Below are 17,529 nucleotides of genomic sequence, written 5' to 3' on the forward strand. Positions count from 1 at the left end.
AAACAGTTGGCGAAGAGGGTGAAGCGATTGAAGCGATTGTGGACTATTTACACTTTGACAAGGCGCACGCTTCGGCGAAGACAGCCAAAAGGACATGTAGAGAGTATCTGGGCGCACACGATGGATATGTATTTACTGGAACAAACAACACATTAATCAGTCCTTGTGTCCTCCTCCTTGAGCAATGGGTAATGTCCGTGATCCTCCTTGAACGACATGAGCGAAAATTGCGCAATCACAAAAACCCAGTACAGGTTATAGGCAAGCACAGATCCGTACGTAGCGGAGTTGTTCCATCCGACAACAGCATTCAGAATAGCCCAGCCTCCACCGCCGTTGAGCTGAGGATTGCAGCACTGGATTGTCAGTTGGGTTCGCAAGGCTGAGGAGGCTACTCACGTTGACGTGCCAGATACTCCGGTCGATATCGTATGATCCAGGACCATCTCCGAGTTCCGCGGCATCACCGCCGACGACCTTGTTCCACTGCTGTTGCTCAAAGAGCCAGATTGCGCGGGAGAACAGACCTGCTGCGACGAGGTAGAGAAGACATGTCGAAGCGACGAGGAAATATTGCAGTTTCGCAGATGAACCGCCCCTGAGATGTTAGACACGTTTGTCAATTGATCGACTGACTTACCGGTAGAGAGCATAGCCAACAAGGCCGCCCAGCATCAATCCCATGATGACGGGGAGAGGGACGGCAGAAGCGGGTGCAGAAAATGAGACACCAGCGACAAAAACGATGCCCTCGATACCTTCACGAAGAACAGTGATGAAGGGCAACACGAACATGGCATACTTCTCAAAGAGATTAACCAACCACGCTCGTTTTCCTTGCGCTGTTACTGGTGTCTCAATGGCCTTTGCCAATTTGGCCCTCCACTTATCCTCCATCTTACCCACACGCAACAACGCACCGCCCATGATGGTGATGATGACAGCCGAAATGAGCGAAAACACTCCTTCGTAGTAATACTCATGATCAGCCCAGGTATCGTTACCAAGAATGTAAAATATCCCGATAATTACACCGGAGCCGATGAGACACAACGCAAGACCCAAGGCCGTTCCCAGCCAGACCTAGAGAATCAGCCATTGCACTCTAAATTGACTCAGTTTAAATATGTACCTGTGTGCGCAAGGTTTTATAAATACCAGCATCGCGCTGAGATCCATCAAGCGTCTGTTTCAGAAAGGCCAGCAGCACCGAGACGATGATAGCAGTCTCGAGGGTCTCCCGAAAGACGACGACGAACACGGGCACGGAGAATAAATCGAGCATTTTTTGACGATGTTTTTGACGATGCAAGATCAGAAAGATCAGATAACAGAATTTCCGATAACCGCTTGCCAAGCTCGTCTCTGCCTCGGCCGCTTGAGACTAAAAGGGTCACACGATGTCCACAATTGATCGTATGACCGTCGAATCAAACGAGGCTAAGAAAATTCTGTCCAAAGAGAAGCCCTAAATCTTAAATAACCGCGCATGACATGACATTTTTCTCTTCGTCCGACGTCGGATTATCTGATTGATAAGATCCACTTTCCCCCAATCCCTCCTCCAACCTTTGCATCCCCAGTCAACATGAGGATCTCGCGGTTGGCTCTGTTGCCGGCGGCTTTGGCTGCGACGGTGTCTTATGACTTTTCTGTTGATTGGGTCAGGGCGAATCCAGATGGTGCTTTTGAGAGGTCCACGATAGGGATTAATGGACAGTGGCCGATACCGAGGATTGAAGCGAGTGTTGGGGACACGGTTTTGGTTAATGTGAGGAATAATCTGGGGAATCAGTCTACGAGTTTGCATTTTCATGGGCTTTTTATGAATGGTTCGAATCACATGGATGGACCGTCGCAGGTTACGCAGTGTCCTATTCAGCCTGGAGAGTCGTTTCTCTACAACTTTACGGTATGTCTCTTGTCTCTATGCCGAAGATATACTGACTTGAAAGATCACTCAACCCGGCACATATTGGTATCACTCACATACCGAGAGTCAATACCCTGATGGACTTCGAGGTCCTCTCATCATTCACGATCCAAAGTCACCTTTCAAAGGAAAATACGATGAAGAACTTGTCATGACCATCTCGGATTGGTATCACGATCAGATGCAGACATTGATTCCTGAGTTTATGAGGAAAGGAAACCCAACTGGTGCAGAGCCCGTCCCTCAAGCAGCTCTCATGAACGAAACTCAAGATTTCAAAGTACCTGTACAAACAGGCAAGACGTACTTTTTGAGGTTGGCGAATATCGGTGCCTTTGCGGGACAATATTTCTGGATTGAAGGACATAACCTGACGATTGTGGAGGTTGATGGTGCCTACACAAAGCCGGCTCAAGCGAATATGGTTTATTTATCTGCTGGACAGCGATGCAGTGTGTTGGTCACGACGAAGGAGAATTCATCAGCCAACTTTCCTATTGTTGCGAGCATGGATACTGTAAGTTTGCCACTCTTTGATTTACATGGCTGACCGTTTAGGATCTCTTTGACGTTCTCCCCGACGATCTCAACTGGAACGTCACAGGATGGCTTGTATATGATGACGAAAAGCCTCTTCCAAAGTCGTCCGTCGTCTACGACTTTGATCCTTATGATGATATGGATCTTGTGGCGTACGACGAAATGGCCAGACTTCCTGAACCAAGCAGAAGCATCGAGCTTGATGTCATCATGGATAACCTTCGAGACGGCGCAAACTACGCCTTCTTCAACAACATCACCTACCGAGCTCCCAAGGTTCCGACACTTTACACTGCGTTGACGAGTGGAAAGCAGGCGACGAATCCTCAGATCTATGGAACGTATACGCATAGCTTTGTGTTGGAGAAGGATGAGATTGTGCAGTTGGTGATTAACAACCGAGATGATGGACGACATCCGTTCCATTTGCATGGTCATCACTTTCAGGTGTTGCATCGAAGTGATGATGACGCTGGTGACTTTGATGGATCGGTGGAGTTTGCGGAGACGCCGATGAGACGAGATACAGTTGTCGTGAATGGAAATGGCAATGTGGTGTTGAGATTCAAGGCTGATAACCCAGGTATGTTACCCGATTGAGTCCTGAACCAAGCTAATGGTCAGGTGTCTGGCTGTTCCACTGCCATATCGAATGGCACGTCACCTCTGGGTTGATCGCTACATTTGTTGAAGATCCCCTCGCCCTACAAGCTTCACTAAAGCTTCCCCAGAATCACCTCGACGCATGCAAAGCCGGTAACATTCCTACCGTCGGCAACGCAGCAGGAAACACTGATCTCCTCGATCTCACCGGCGAAAACGTCCCTCCACCACGTCTTCCAGAAGGGTAGGTCCCCCCAAACCCTCACGCGACACCACTAACAGTCACAGCTTCACGCTCAAGGGCATCCTCGCATTCGCATTCAGTACATTCATGGGTATTTTCGGTATCTACACAGTCGCATCCTACGGGATGAAGAAAGACAAAAAGACACCCGAGACAGCACCTCTCCTCGCGGAAGAAGAGCCGCAACATTAGATTAGACAATAGATCGCTGCCAACGCCTCACACCCGCCCCCGTAGCTGCTCATTTCTGCTTAGGCGGAGCAGCTGGGTACTTTGAGACCTCCCTCAGATGATCTGGCGTGCCCAGTGCTTCCATCTCTCCACCGCGCTCCTTGAATGCGACTTTGCGACCGCAGTTCTTGCAGAAATGGCTGATGTTTGGGGCGCAGTGACATGCGTAAGGGAAGATAACGCCGAAAAGAGTCGTGAAGAAAAGAGCAGTCGCATAAATACTACAATTCAATTAGATACCTCACTTGTGATCAGTTGGGGAGTAAACGTACTGTGTCATTGAAGAAGCAGACTTCTTCACCTTTGTCTCAGCGCGGCGCTGACAAAACGGACAATCCATCATATCAGCCTGATCAGCCAGCAAATGCAACGGCGTAACAGTTTCTCCAGGAGGAACCTGCTGCGCTGGAATGGCCATTGACTGATGCCCCGCGTACTGCTGCTGCGCAAGAGCAGGATGCTGCAGGATCGGCGGCGATTGTGTACCGTCCCAGTTCAATGTACTTTCCGGCGCAGGAGAAACAGTCGAAACGGGGCGGTATTCGCTTGCGGGGGGAGGACTCATTTGCGCTGGGCTGGTCTGCTCGGTAACGACTTCGGGGAGGTTTTCGTCGTCGACTTTAGGTTGCCTGGTTCACTTGTCAGCGTCGCGTGAAATTTGGGGGGTAGTGTACTGTAGCGCGGCGTACTCAATTGCGATTTTCTCGTCGCGGGGGGATTCAGCGTTTGCTGTGTATTTTGGAGGCGAGATCACATCCGCGTTTGTTGTTTCTGGCGATACGGTCGACATTTTGACGGGCGCGAGCGAGGCTGTGAAGAATTGAGGCTGTGATGAGATGAGATTTGGATTGAATTAAAAAGATGAGACGAGACAAGACACTCGCATTTGGAGTCCGAGGGAAGATTAAACAAGATACGTAAGCTGGGGAGACCCTGGCTCTTAGCTTGATCCTTTCGAGGCGCTTTCGTTTCAGCTGCCGATCCCCGCCACTTTGACCGTTAAATGACCGAACAACATTTGACTAGCTCTGATCTTCTAATGTAGTTTCCATTCTCGCTACTTCATAAGCATCGTCGATTCGTGGCTTTGAGGAAAGAATTGGGAATCTTGTATCGAGAGTACCAAGATTTCGAGACACCACGGACCAGAAAGGGACTGACCCGCCGCTGGAATGGCGATTGGTGGTCCGCTAGGGGAGTAAAGAAAACTCGAGACCTTGATCCTAAATGACAAAAAGACTTAGGTAACTTAGCCTAAGGCTTAGGATAGTTTTGCTCAGTTTATTTGGACACCCAATATCAAGGTCTCATGTTTTCTTGCTCCCTGAGGGTTTGTTGCAGGGTTGTCGGAGGCTTAGTGCTTATCTTGCAGGGGTGATCACTGAGCTAGCGGAATCCCGTATCCGTCGGATGGATGTTATCGATAAGATGAGTCCAATTGACTTTAAACAAAACGTTGGTGTTGACTTTGTAAGGTAGGGCTGAGTTCATTGCATTAATCTCCAACTTACTCGACCGCTTCGCAGCATAAAAATATTGTCATAATAGTTCTTTACTCTGTAGGAATATTTTGATTCGCAACCTCGTAGGCGTGAACACCGGCTGCTTTGAGACTCTTGCATGGGGGTTTCAGCTCCAAGGCAGGCTGTAGCCTTCTTGACCAACAGCGTCCACCACTTGTCACATGGAGGTCATTCCTCGGACAGTTTCAGCGTTTTGTGCAACACACATGAGAAACCTGACCAACCAAAACTAAATACAGCTATGCAGCTGGATGCACGTCTCTTGAGAATGTGACTCCTGGAGATGAGAATCTCAGGATAAAAAGAAAAAGCAAGGCAAAAAGCCACCAATTTTGCGTGAGGCGTGTACAGATATTATTGTCTCTTGATTTCCTGTTATGAGTACTACATTGGAGGCTTACATACAAAAGGCCCCCAATTGGGTGCAGGATACAGGACTCCTCAAGATTCTCATAATTTCACAGATACTTGCATCATGGATGAAACTGTGCGGCTGGAGCTGAGAAGCCTCATCTCATCGACTGCATCGCGGGAAACTGGAAAAACTCCAGTCCTTCATTCCTCTGGTGTTGGAGAGCCACTTCGACAATCTTCGCCGTCCTGGAGCAGGAGAGTAGGCTTAGCTGTGCTACTTCTTCTCATCCCTATCGCATATTCAGGTAAGTTGCATGAGTCAAAGAAGCACAGAAGCTCACCAGGCAATAGTCATCCTTGCCATGATGGCTCACTTGCACGGGAAAAAACAGAGCTCATTTGGCGACACAGTACTAGAAGTTCTAAGCGTTGCTTCCACCTTGTGGCCAATTTTGTTCGCTGCTGTTCTGGGACCATTACTGAAATCCATCGCACTCTTCCGTGCTGAAAGAGGATCAAGACTAGGCTCACTAGAGTTTCTCTTGACTAGTCAGACCACGGCTTCTGCTCTGAAGAACATCCTCACGATGGGATGGATTGGTAGTTGGGCCATCGGTGTCATTACAATATGGTCCCTGAGTCCTTTAGGAGGTCAAGCCGCACTCCGCTCATTAGGTCTCCAGCCAAATCCTATTTCCACAAAGACGCCAGCAACATACTACCTTGGGAATAACAGAAGTCAGGTCTTCCAGTACTACCGCGCTGGGGCGAGTGTCTTCTTCGGAGCATCAGCTGGAGCATCCCTTATTTCAGATATGAGGACTATTATTTCTACTTCATTTTCGACTCAGGATATCCTGGTTTCGCATGCCAACACGAGTAGCCCGCACTACAATGAGACAATCACTGACCTTGGGGGTAAGTGGGAAGCATCTCGCTGTGGGCGTAGAGATCTATGGCGAAACGTGCGAATCCCTTTTCTGGAACTCCTACCAGGATACGACAGTGATGACCCTCATGCTTGGGTATCTGTTCCTCAAGATGAAATCGTTCCTTATGCTTCACTGATTGGACTTCCGATCAGAGGTGGCTCATTTGAAAGATCAGGAAACTCAAGCATGACAGTTCACTTCAATTACCAGACTCTTTCTTGCGGAAATGCCTTCAATGGAAGCGAATGGGTCAGAAACGGTTCCACAGCGCTATGGTATCACAACACCAGCTCAAGCGTTCCCTTAAGGTACCAATACATGGGTCAAGCGGCACCTAACATGGGATACCCAAACATCTGGTTCGACTTCCCAAACACCTCCACGCTCGCGGAGCATTTCTCAGCCACATTCGACATGGAACCACAGTCAAAGTTGCAGCTTGTGATGGGAGGCGGATGCGCTGACGCTACATACAAAACCACGGAAATGCTCAGACTTTGCGAAATAAGTACCTCGTATATCGACATGCAAATCGGCTGTATTAGAGCTACGGTCGATGCTGACCTTGTGTGCCAGGCCAAACAGGCTAGGCACACGCCATCATACCCGGTCAAGGGAAACTTGACAGCACTTTCAAGCTGGAGGTTAGGGCCAGGAATTCTGCGAGAACTGCCATTTACAGGCGCAAGCCATCATGCATCGGAGCCTAGCACCCTTGAGATATATCTGAGGGACCCCCTTGGAGTCTTCCAGCGAATTCGCGGAGGCTACATGGATGACCCCGAAACTACAAACAAACTGGGATGCTTCACTTCTCTTCCCCCGGATGTCATCGAAAGAAGACTTACAACTGTCCTCAATACCATCACGATGTCGACCTATGAAGTGAATGTGTTGACTGGGGGTAAGGGGTTATCACTCGATGGCGGACCAGTGCTCTGGCAGAATACTACTGCGACATGGACAGAATTTGACAGGGACATATACAAGCTGAACAAGCCTTGGTTCATAACGACAGTACTATCAACTGTAGTGCTGATGATCTGCGCCGTTGCCAATATCGTTGTTCGTCAGCGTATCAGAGCCCCCGATTTCCTGGATAGTGTTGCCGGGCTGATAAGAGATTCTCAATTCGTAGATGTCTCTCAAGAAGGAAGTGGAAAAAGTGGTTCTGACAGACTTGAAATTATCAAAAATGTCAAGGTTCGGGTTTGTGATGTGTATCCAGAGCGAGAGATTGGAAAGATTGCTTTGACGACGGAGCTGAACGGCCCAGAGCTGAGATGGGAGCGGAGCTATACTTAGTTTCACGTATACTTGAGCTCTACGACATTCTCATTCTTTAGTTTTAAACATTTTACTGATTGGAAGCCGCGTTTAGGAACTCATCTCAAGAATGCGTTAGTTAATTGGCATTGTCAATGGCGGTGAAGGCTTACTGAAACATAGAGGAGACAAGAACATGGCCCTCAGTACCTGACCCCCCAGTCAATTATCATGTTGCTTCGTGAAAAGCACATTTTTATCTTGCATGTAAACGTATCTTCTACGAATCAAGAACAGGCAGACATTAACTCAAAGGACCTTGACCATAAAACTACGAAAGTGTTTCGGTAAATTTACCGAAAGCTTGAGGGGTTCTCTACTGAGCCTATTCCAGCCTCCTCTTCTAAAGTAACAGGCGTCCTTGCTGCTCAAGGTCAAGTTCCTGGCTAAAGCGAAAAAGACCCGTGAGACATGGATGCGGCCCGATCCATCTGACCGCTAATGTCCTAAAAAAAAGCTCCCGACAGCATCGAGTCGCTGCAATTCTTTACCTATTGGAGCCCGCTCGAATGTGCGACATACATTGCATTCACAGCATGTCTGTTGCTCCAGAAGAGGCAGCTCAGTCGTAACCAAGACTCGGTGAGTGCGACAAGAGAGAAGAGATAAGGGGAGTAGCCCAATGGTATTGTTTCTAGACGGACTTCACATGAAGAGCGGCATAAATGAGGCGGAAGTACATGCTGCAACTCAAGTCAACTCCGGTCTTGATCCTCCCCTCAGAGGCTCCTGGACTAGCTGCAGGTTTTGATCTTATTGAGAAAACAACTACCGACCAATCACATCGGTGTCAGTAGATGCAGAAGATATTCAGCTCCCGTTAACTGAGGAGGGGTTTCGATGCACGAACGCGGGGTTGTGAGACATGATAGACTTGCCGAAGGGGAATTGACGAATAATTTGACAGCACATCATTGTGTTGCGCAAGCGATTGCCTCTGATGTTGCCAAGAGAGGGGCAAAGGACCGATTGAAGTCCTAGATGAAAGGAAAGCGGAATGAGTGAACAGGTATGTCGGTCGGCGGAGCTGAGTAGAGGATGAGAGCAAGCCGATGTGTATAAATGTGATAGCGCTCATGTCGACAGATAGCTAGACTCATATTCATCCACCACTTCACTTCAAACATCTTACTTGAAACTATCATCATGCCTTCTGGTCTTCCCACTGCCCCAGATACTGAGATCGGCTTCCAGCCGCCTCCTCCCTCCAAAAGCCCCCTCGACAAGATCCGCAAAGGTCTTGTCGGCATCATCCCCTTGCCTGAAATTGGCGAGAAACCAGTCATCTACAATCCCGTCATCATCGTCCTCACGGGCTACCTTGAGACCGTCAAGCCCGGTGCTCTTGATGAGGCTGTCCACTCTGCATACCAGCAGATTCCTCAGTTCATGGACAAGCTGCACATCAGCGATGCTCGATCCTTCCTAGACTTTGCCAACGATCTCCTCAAATGGGTGCCTCATGAGAACTACGAAGGCAAGGATATCTACGATATTCTCTGCATGCTCTACTTCATCATTGATCAACCTCCTTTGGCAAACTTGCAGACCTCCATCTCGCCTGATCAGGTCGGTCAGCCGCTCACTTGGCTCTCCTCATGGATAGTTGTATATGCGCAGCTGATTGGACTGTTCATGGACTCGCCTGCCTCGCTCACGAAAGAGTCTCTGGAGAGTTTCAGTCAAAAGAACTCTCCCAAGTACAACTACAACGAAGCTCTAGTCCCAGAGGGCGGTTTCCGTACCTTTAACCAGTTCTTCTCTCGCCATCTCAAGCCTGGCATGCGACCTATCACGGAGCCAGAGAACGACCGTGTCATTGTGTATCCTGCTGACTGCACGTATGACAATTCGGTTGCCAATCAGAACATTGTCAACATTGAGTCTGACGGGGTGATCATGATCAAGAATCTCCCCTGGACCATCTCGTCTCTTCTTCAGGGAAGTGAATACGCGGATGAGTTCCATGGTGGTGTCTGGATGCACGCCTTCCTCAACACCTTCAACTATCACCGTCAGCATGCTCCTGTTGCTGGTGAGGTCCTTGAAGCGAAGAACATTCAAGGTGCAGCGTATATGGAAGTCAACTCCAAGTGTGAGCCCATGCGTGTCATGTGCGGTCCAGACGCTCCTGATACGCCTGGTTATCAGTTCTTGCAGACCCGCGGCATGATCATCATCGACAACCCCATTCTGGGCAAGGTTGCTGTTCTTCCTATTGGTATGGCACAGGTGTCATCCGTTAAGATAACAGTTCAGAAGGGTGATAGACTGCAGAAGGGGCAGGAGATTTCGTACTTCCAGTTTGGAGGATCGGATGTCATTTGTGTGTTCCAGCCCAAGGCGGGGCTCAGAGTTGAGGATTTCGTTGCTTCATCCAACAACACGTACTCCAAGTATGGCACTATCTTGGCAAGAGCTCCTCAAAAGTAAACAGAGGTTGCTACCGTGCAGTTAGGATCATCACTAACTAGTCAAATAAACGAAACTGACATTGACCTTCTTGTGATCATGTGAGCTGAGGCTACCTGGAATGAGGCCTGCTATCCTGAGACATGTATGCAGTTATGAGCCGCTTAGGCCCAATGCGAGAGTTGAATCAACCCCCCAACAGTCTTTGACTGCAGATCTGGTTCCATAGAGGATGTAGTCTTGTCAAACAGTTCATGGGTTTAACAGGTAGGTACTAGGTAATGCGGCAGTGTCACTCAGATTTATAAATCCCGCTATCAAAGATAAGTGAACGAGACGCTCAACTGCAGCAAATTTAGAATATCCCAATAGACTTTAGATAGTTTTGGCACGGTGTTGAGCATCTGGTCACAGTATCTCGTCCCGATGCCAAAGCGGCAAATGTCTCTGCGCCCCCGCACTCGATCATCTTGCGAGACCTGAATTATCTCGAAAAGGAAACTTGTGCGCTCCAGACCGACTGTTTCTGTGATCTTTTCCCAAAAAGAGTCCTTGTGGCTAGCTGAAGGCCACTAGTCTCCTGCAACTGAGTGGATTGTCTTGGATGACGAATTCAACAGATGCGATAGGTGGTTTGGCCGTCTATCAACTGATAGATCAAGTTGTTGAGGTCAAAGCGGGATTCGAGGAACAATTATTTATACAGAGAAGTTCTCTTACTGAAAAACATTGAATCTCCTCATCAAGTCAGTCTTGAGATTCATCATCACTTCTTTGCCATGGCCGATCCGTCCCACTTCACTGATCCCTTTTGGGAACCCCAGGAGAAGATCCCTGTTGAACTTGACGCTCAACCCCAAATCAGCCCCTTCAAACCCGCCAATCTTTTATCCTCAATCTCGTCTTCCTGGAGGACTATCCCTGTTGGGATTGACTTTGCCGTGGGAGGTCTTGGCACCATTGCTGCCAAAGCTGATTCCCCCAAAGAAAGTGTTACATTTATTATTCGCCCCGAAAAGCGAAAGGAACAACCGACTCTGAAGCTTGAAATCACCAAGGCTGACTGCGTTCTTTCAAAGAAGGACAAAGATGCTGACAAGTTTGTCGCGTACAAAGAGAAGCTCACATTTAAGCCTGGCGAGGACAGGAGCAAGTCTTACGACCTTGTCATGTTTCCGAAAGGAAAAGCCTCAGCTTTGCTCGACACGTTGACGAAGCAAGCTACCTATTGGATCTCTGTTGACAGAAGCAACGCTCGCATCCGATATGGCCAATCTCTGATTAACAATTCCATGACCTTTATGGAGATCCAGTTCGAGAAGAAGAATGCTGCCTGGATGGATAACCTCGTTTCCACCGAAGTTGAGCAGGATGAATCTCCTATCTCCAGCAAAGACATCAAGTACAAGCCGCAGCCCGTTACTGTTGATCTCCCACCCGTGGTTATCCCCGAGTCGGAGATGACGCTCGAGATACTGGAGAACATGACAGCCATGACGTTTGCCAACCTGCCCAAGGCCTGTCAGAAGCTGTACCATAATATTTCTGGACCTAAGATTACAGCGAGACCAGATTCGTTCCCGAAGCTCCCTGAAGCTATTGATGAGAGCTGCAGGGATGAGAATAAGTACTGTGGTGCTATCCTCAAGAATAAGGACACCTTTAAAGATCCAACCGAGACCTATCTTCGCATCACGGTTGGTGATAATCTGGTATGTTCTCCGTTATTTATCTCGACTACAGCTAACACCAGCAGGCCGACTCTCCCGGTATTCCCTATGTGATGGAGATCTGGCCCCCAGGTCACAAATCACCCATTCATCAACACGGCGACGCCTCAGCAGTCATCAGAGTCCTTTACGGAAAGATTCAAGTATCCTGGTTTGACAAGGTCGAGGAAGGAAGCCCGTCACAACTGATTGGTAACCCGGTGAATCTTGAAGAAGGCAAGGTTACTTGGTTGGGCAAGGACCAGTATCAGGTCCACCAACTGGAGAATACATCGAGCACTGTCTGTATCACTCTTCAGTGCTATCAGTTCGACGATGACGATAGGGTTCATGATGAGGCGTTCTATTGGAAGGATAAGGACGGGCATAGGAACAAGTTCATTCCGAATAGCGATAGTGCGTATGGACTGTTCGTGCAGAAGGTCAAGGATGAGTGGGAGAAATCACACAGAACCTAGCATTTAGTAGTATAACCGTGTTCGCTATCTGCGCTACCGTCTAAAATACCACTCTCCCTGCTCTGTGAAAATGGGAGGTGCCTGCTACGTACGGCCGTAAAACCAGTCATGGTTCATTAAATAATCTTGCTGCGAAACTCTCGGAAAGACTCCTCGTTGCCTGGAGTCGTGGTGTGCCGTAGAGCAGCCATATGGCAAGCGAGTATCGTGTTGGTCCCAGTGGAAGCCAAAGTGTTGAGTGTGAAGTTTTTCTTGCCCACTTCCCTTGCGTTCCAAGTCAACGTCAGGTCAAAGCGGGCATAGACACGATAATTATCCCCATTGGCCTTCTTCAAGAGATAGTCAGAGAAGTAGGCACGGGAGATTCCCTGGCCATCTCCAAGCTCAGTCTCCATATTGACCAGACCATGTGGAGCATCTTTGTAAAAGGCCTTCTCTTTGTCAGTTGGAACTTTTCCCATCAGAACGCTTGGAGGGTCCAGGATGGCTGTTATCTTGTGGGCATCCGACTTGGCGAATTCATACGTGTCTGCGAAGAAGCCCTTGGTGAGGCCAGAGTCGACTCCCCAGCAGGTGTTCCAGTTTGACGCTCCAGCACCAGTGGAGAAGTCTGTGACCTCTCCAGTAGCAATTACCAGCTGATATGCTGGAGTAGTTGCTTTATTGACGAGGTTACCGGTTTTGGCAACATTGTCAACGACAAGCTGTCGAGTGATGAATTGGAGCCAGTAGAAGTCATCATACTTTGTATCATCCTGGACAACTAGGGCGAAGCCACCAAAGTCGTCGGTGGCCGTCTTGATCTTGCTGGCCAGGATGGCAGTAGCAGTTCCATCAATGCCAGTTAGTCGAGCATGGATTGCATTTTCTGCTGGGATTGGGTTTGAAACGTCCTGAACCACAAGTTCCGCAAGCTTGTCTCCGTAAAGGTCTGTGCGATCGATACCCATGGCTATTTCTTGATTATATGTAGTTGTAGGTTGGTTGGTAAGTTGATGTGCTGGAGTGCAGATTGGCTGCCTTGGTTTGGGTACAGATAAAGGGATTCTCTGGAATTGAGCCTCTATTTAAGCTTGCTTGAATGGTTACCAAAAGCATGTGATGATGTGTAGTCACATTTCTTCAGCTATGCAGCTTCGCCGCCACCATTCAATAGCTGCCAGAGCTGAAAGCTGAGCAACCAATACAACGTTCAATGTTGTTAAATGCCACTCTGGGGCTTACTTCAGCGGGGAAAACGTATGACGAGAGCCTTCTGGTCACCCAAAAGAATTAAGCCGGGTCACATTCGTAACAATATTTACATAAGCGGTGTTCCGAATATGATTGATCAAATTAAGCTATCGTTTGACTCTTATAAGTCTCCTTGCGACTGTAAGAAACTCTGTGCGTGATGTCTTCGATTACTGTGAGCAAAGTAAGCGGTATCATGGGAATGTTGGGAGAGTCAGTCCAGCTGATCCGTTTCATATTGGTAGTTAAGAAAAGGGCCGAGAGCTTATTCTAGACATGCCGAAACAGGTCCTTTCTTTCGCAGTGGTCGGGCTCGCATATCACAGGACTCTATGGATTTCTAATACTTGGGCTGAACGTGGAATTATGAGAGCTACTTGTTATGTTCTCTATAGGATGATCATTCAATCAGAAAATATTACCCCCAAATCAAGGTGAACATGAGGCCTGTCTGCCTGTTTTCACGCCCAGAAGATCAGGTCAAACCCTGCTGCGAGAATGCTGCTCATGTGGCCACTATTAATATGTTCACTTGCCATCACGGTCTGTATCTTGCTTTGTGATTCTTGTCGAAGCAGTCCAGACGACTTCCTTCTGTATATACACTTACGCTTATGAGCAGTGAATTCCATTGAATAATGATCAATGATGGGACTCGCAAGGCATTTATAGCCAAAGAAGGAAATTGGGACTGACATGGAATCTTTTGGTCATAAAAGCTCTACAGCTTAAATTCATGTCATTTGGATCAGATTTAAGAAACAACAAAACAATGGCCTTTTGATCGACTGACGTATATCCTATCTTTCAAAGAATTCTAGGGTTGGTTATGTTTTTTGAGCATTTGAGCTTCGTCGCTTGATGCCAAATAATTTGATGATTTCTCAGCCAGCTAACAGACCTGCCACCGGAGATTTCGCCTCGGTGTACCGTCCAGACTCCAGAGTAGCTGGGAATCGAAGATGCAGTACAGCGATTTGGGCCCTAGCTACTCTGCAGACGGCACAATGGCAATACGAAATACAGGCATTCGTGGCCCAGTCGTCACCAGGAAATCGCATATCTCTACAATAGACCCCAGCCATCCATTTCAAGCCAGGCTGTGCACGAAATGTTATTTCAAACCACATAACGCATGTTAGTTTCAGATAAATACTCGCGGTAGGCCCGGAAATGCATTGCGTTGTAATGGATCAGTGAGTCGGCAGTTGTACACACCAACCACGCAATTCAACGTCAGACAAGCTCTCCACAATCGTGGCAAGTTCAGATTGGAGGCTTGTGGTGTGCCAATGCTCATGTTTCACCACATGCATTCTATTTGCGACAGGTGCTTTATCTGCTGACTCTACAATAGTCTAGTCATTTCTACTCCAACGTGTGGATTTCAGATGAAGTGGAGGAAGAACCTGTTTGGCCCTTGGCTGAAAAGCCATTCCACGAATGTGCAGAGTCCAAGATAAGAGTGTCTTTTAATTGGCACATTCATAACACCATTTCCCGAAGCGAGAGTGACGATTAGCGTAACCATCCCTTCGACTGCAAGCTCATTGGCTACGCCCCAGACAACAAAACTCGAGTTTTTTGAAATTTAAATCAGGCTACAGGACTGTGAGTACTTTACAGACGATCTTCCTAAAGATTATCGTTGCATTCAGCCACAACACCTACATCTTGGGTATTTTTACAGCTCCTGCCTCCTCACGTCCTTGATGGCAAAGAACTCTACTGCCTTTTGATTTCGTTGTATCTCTTGCGGAACTGCTTTAAGATTTGATTATGATACCGCAGAGGTCTCGAAAGCTGCCACTGAGGCAATTTACTAGTCAATCAACCCAGCGGCCTACCCAGAGTGGCTTGAAAAGGACAAGATCAGGCCGGTCGTTGTCTCCTCCCGACAATCAATGTGAAAAGCCTGAACTCAACGACGCCACAACCCCGTCAAGAAGCGAGGGCCCCCCAAGCAATGACGACGATGAAGTCATCAGCACCAACGAACAACAACAATCTCGAGAGAATAGCCTTTCTCACAGCCAGATGTCTCTAGCGCAGGGAACCGATCTACAACGACTTTTGAGAGGGAGATTCAGCCGTTGGAGTGATGGGGTAGAATACACTGCGCCACCAAAGGACAGGTTGCCTCCACGAAAACGGTTTAGAACATCACAATGGCAGTCGGGTCTTCCGAGAGCCGACGAAGAGAATGATAGCGAGGAGGAATTTGTTGTAATTTCTCACGCAGCACGCAGAGAAGGCTTCTTTCATCTTGCTTGCCCATTTTACATTCATGCACCCGACAAACATCAGAAATGTCTTGTCCAACAAGATCTGTTCTCTATTGAGGCAGTGATCAAGCATCTCTTACGGTATCATGATAAGCCTTTGTATTGCCGTACATGCTGGAAGATTTTCGAAACGTTGACTGATCGAGACAACCACGTCCTGGAGAATGCATGCAGGAGAAAGGATCAAGAGACATCGATAGGGCTGACAGAAAGCCAAAAAGTGAGGTTAATCAAGAGGGATCGGTATGATGTGGGAGAAGCGCGTCGTTGGCGTCGTCTTTGGTCTACGGTCTTCCCAGGCACAGAGCAGCCTCGGTCTCCATACCTTGATCGGGACGAGGGACTGAAGGTTTCCATGGTGAGGGATTTCTGGATTGTCGATGGCCAGAAATTCGTCTCTGGCTTCCTCGGTGGACTTGAAAGCCATCTCCATGGGAAGAGCGTAAGAAATGACACGACTTGCCAGGAGGCGTTACGTGGTCTGGTAAACTGGGCGATGGCACCAGATAGCGATTTTACTCGTCTGTCTTCGGCCAGGTGATCTCGCAAGTTCAGGCAGGGGAAAGTCGTCGAGGCTTGAATGATGGTTACTAAACCAGGCATTCTTTGTATTTTTTTTTTTAACGGGCGTTATATAGTTGATAAAGCCCTTGTTCACCTCAGTTCTCCATCCATCCGTCCGTGTGTTGAATTGTTATGAAATTGAAAATTGTTTATAACGCATTTCGCATCACTTTGTAGGAGTTCATCTTGAGATCTGTGGCCTTTCTCGTATCTTCCTTCGTACTAGTAGTGCGTTGGGAGATATCTCACAGCTGTCATGTGCCGTCAAACAAGCATCATACTACGCTAAGCTTTTAATCTCAAATGACAGTTCATGTTTCTTTAAGTAATGTTAGAGTTTTTGAGTATCGGGTCACATATGAAGCAAGCACGACTGAGAATATGTAGAGAGGATAAAGATGTACGTTTAGAGTTAGTAGACATTCAAAGACCAGTATATCTGAATGAAATCAAGCCAAGAAAATAAGGAACCAGAACTTATTCAGGCTTCCAAGACATAGCTATGTTCTAAGTTCTCTCTGCTAATTTAAGCTCTCGGTCACAAGTCTCAACTACAAATAACACATCTAACTCATGCGTATTGACAAGAAGAACAGCCAAATAATCATGAAACAACCGTGGATTAAGTAAATGCGATTCACTCGACGGTACAGGATCAAGAACTGCCTTGAGAGAGCGACTGGAATTCTATGGTCGTCACAAGCAATATTTTGACAAAGCGCGACATCTAGCCTGGCAACCATGCCCGATGCATGGCAGGCCTCGGGTCAAAGCGAGGCATGCGTCGGAAAGGCCTCAATTTGCGCCCTATCTAAGCGTCAATGCTCTAGTCCAGGGATGAGATCCACCGATGTACGGTAACCCTTGAGAGATAAAGAAAGACACAAAGAGGCCATTTCAACCTGACACCCTGTGTAGCCTGAGACATCTTAACCGCCAACTGTAGTGCCAGTACAAGAAGGTGAAAGTGGGCTTCCTTCAATAGCTGTAAGCTATGGCATGGCATTCACAAGTGCGATGCCTATTATAGGGGAGTAAATCTACAGCACCTATATAGGGGTAAATAGCACTTAAAATATAGCTAAATCTTACTTTATTACCAGTTTTAGTACTTATACTATAATTTATATATAACTAATAGAATATATTACTTTATAAATA

At 47.7% G+C, this 17,529-nt stretch overlaps 8 protein-coding genes across 8 annotated transcripts; 5 read left to right on the forward strand and 3 right to left on the reverse strand.

Annotated features, from left to right (window-relative positions):
* Positions 1-152: 152 nt before the first annotated feature.
* FMAN_11152 (uncharacterized protein) lies at positions 153-1,285 on the reverse strand (the record flags this gene model as incomplete). Its single annotated transcript, XM_041833927.1, has 4 exons — positions 153-356; positions 400-598; positions 641-1,083; positions 1,133-1,285. 4 exons carry the CDS (start codon positions 1,283-1,285, stop codon positions 153-155), a joined length of 999 nt encoding a protein of 332 aa, XP_041684242.1.
* A 303-nt stretch (positions 1,286-1,588) lies between these two features.
* FMAN_11153 (uncharacterized protein) lies at positions 1,589-3,512 on the forward strand (the record flags this gene model as incomplete). The annotated part of the gene is made up of 5 exons (XM_041833928.1): positions 1,589-1,912; positions 1,956-2,450; positions 2,492-3,056; positions 3,098-3,320; positions 3,365-3,512. The coding sequence occupies 5 exons, from the start codon at positions 1,589-1,591 to the stop codon at positions 3,510-3,512; spliced, it is 1,755 nt and encodes a 584-aa protein (XP_041684243.1).
* A 49-nt stretch (positions 3,513-3,561) lies between these two features.
* Positions 3,562-4,341, reverse strand: FMAN_11154 (uncharacterized protein; the record flags this gene model as incomplete). Its single annotated transcript, XM_041833929.1, has 3 exons — positions 3,562-3,772; positions 3,824-4,180; positions 4,241-4,341. The coding sequence occupies 3 exons, from the start codon at positions 4,339-4,341 to the stop codon at positions 3,562-3,564; spliced, it is 669 nt and encodes a 222-aa protein (XP_041684244.1).
* A 1,208-nt stretch (positions 4,342-5,549) lies between these two features.
* FMAN_11155 (uncharacterized protein) lies at positions 5,550-7,665 on the forward strand (the record flags this gene model as incomplete). Its single annotated transcript, XM_041833931.1, has 2 exons — positions 5,550-5,733; positions 5,780-7,665. 2 exons carry the CDS (start codon positions 5,550-5,552, stop codon positions 7,663-7,665), a joined length of 2,070 nt encoding a protein of 689 aa, XP_041684245.1.
* A 1,167-nt stretch (positions 7,666-8,832) lies between these two features.
* Positions 8,833-10,119, forward strand: FMAN_11156 (uncharacterized protein; the record flags this gene model as incomplete). Its single annotated transcript, XM_041833932.1, has 1 exon — positions 8,833-10,119. One exon carries the CDS (start codon positions 8,833-8,835, stop codon positions 10,117-10,119), a length of 1,287 nt encoding a protein of 428 aa, XP_041684246.1.
* A 758-nt stretch (positions 10,120-10,877) lies between these two features.
* FMAN_11157 (uncharacterized protein) lies at positions 10,878-12,286 on the forward strand (the record flags this gene model as incomplete). The annotated part of the gene is made up of 2 exons (XM_041833933.1): positions 10,878-11,810; positions 11,855-12,286. The coding sequence occupies 2 exons, from the start codon at positions 10,878-10,880 to the stop codon at positions 12,284-12,286; spliced, it is 1,365 nt and encodes a 454-aa protein (XP_041684247.1).
* Positions 12,287-12,402: 116 nt separating this feature from the next.
* On the reverse strand, positions 12,403-13,236 carry FMAN_11158 (uncharacterized protein; the record flags this gene model as incomplete). Its single annotated transcript, XM_041833934.1, has 1 exon — positions 12,403-13,236. The coding sequence occupies one exon, from the start codon at positions 13,234-13,236 to the stop codon at positions 12,403-12,405; it is 834 nt and encodes a 277-aa protein (XP_041684248.1).
* A 2,062-nt stretch (positions 13,237-15,298) lies between these two features.
* Positions 15,299-16,345, forward strand: FMAN_16151 (uncharacterized protein; the record flags this gene model as incomplete). The annotated part of the gene is made up of 1 exon (XM_041833935.1): positions 15,299-16,345. One exon carries the CDS (start codon positions 15,299-15,301, stop codon positions 16,343-16,345), a length of 1,047 nt encoding a protein of 348 aa, XP_041684249.1.
* Between the last annotated feature and the right edge of the window lie 1,184 nt (positions 16,346-17,529).

This window comes from Fusarium mangiferae, assembly GCF_900044065.1.
Source record: "Fusarium mangiferae strain MRC7560 genome assembly, contig: FMAN_scaffold008, whole genome shotgun sequence".
In the NCBI taxonomy this organism is placed as follows: domain Eukaryota; kingdom Fungi; phylum Ascomycota; class Sordariomycetes; order Hypocreales; family Nectriaceae; genus Fusarium; species Fusarium mangiferae.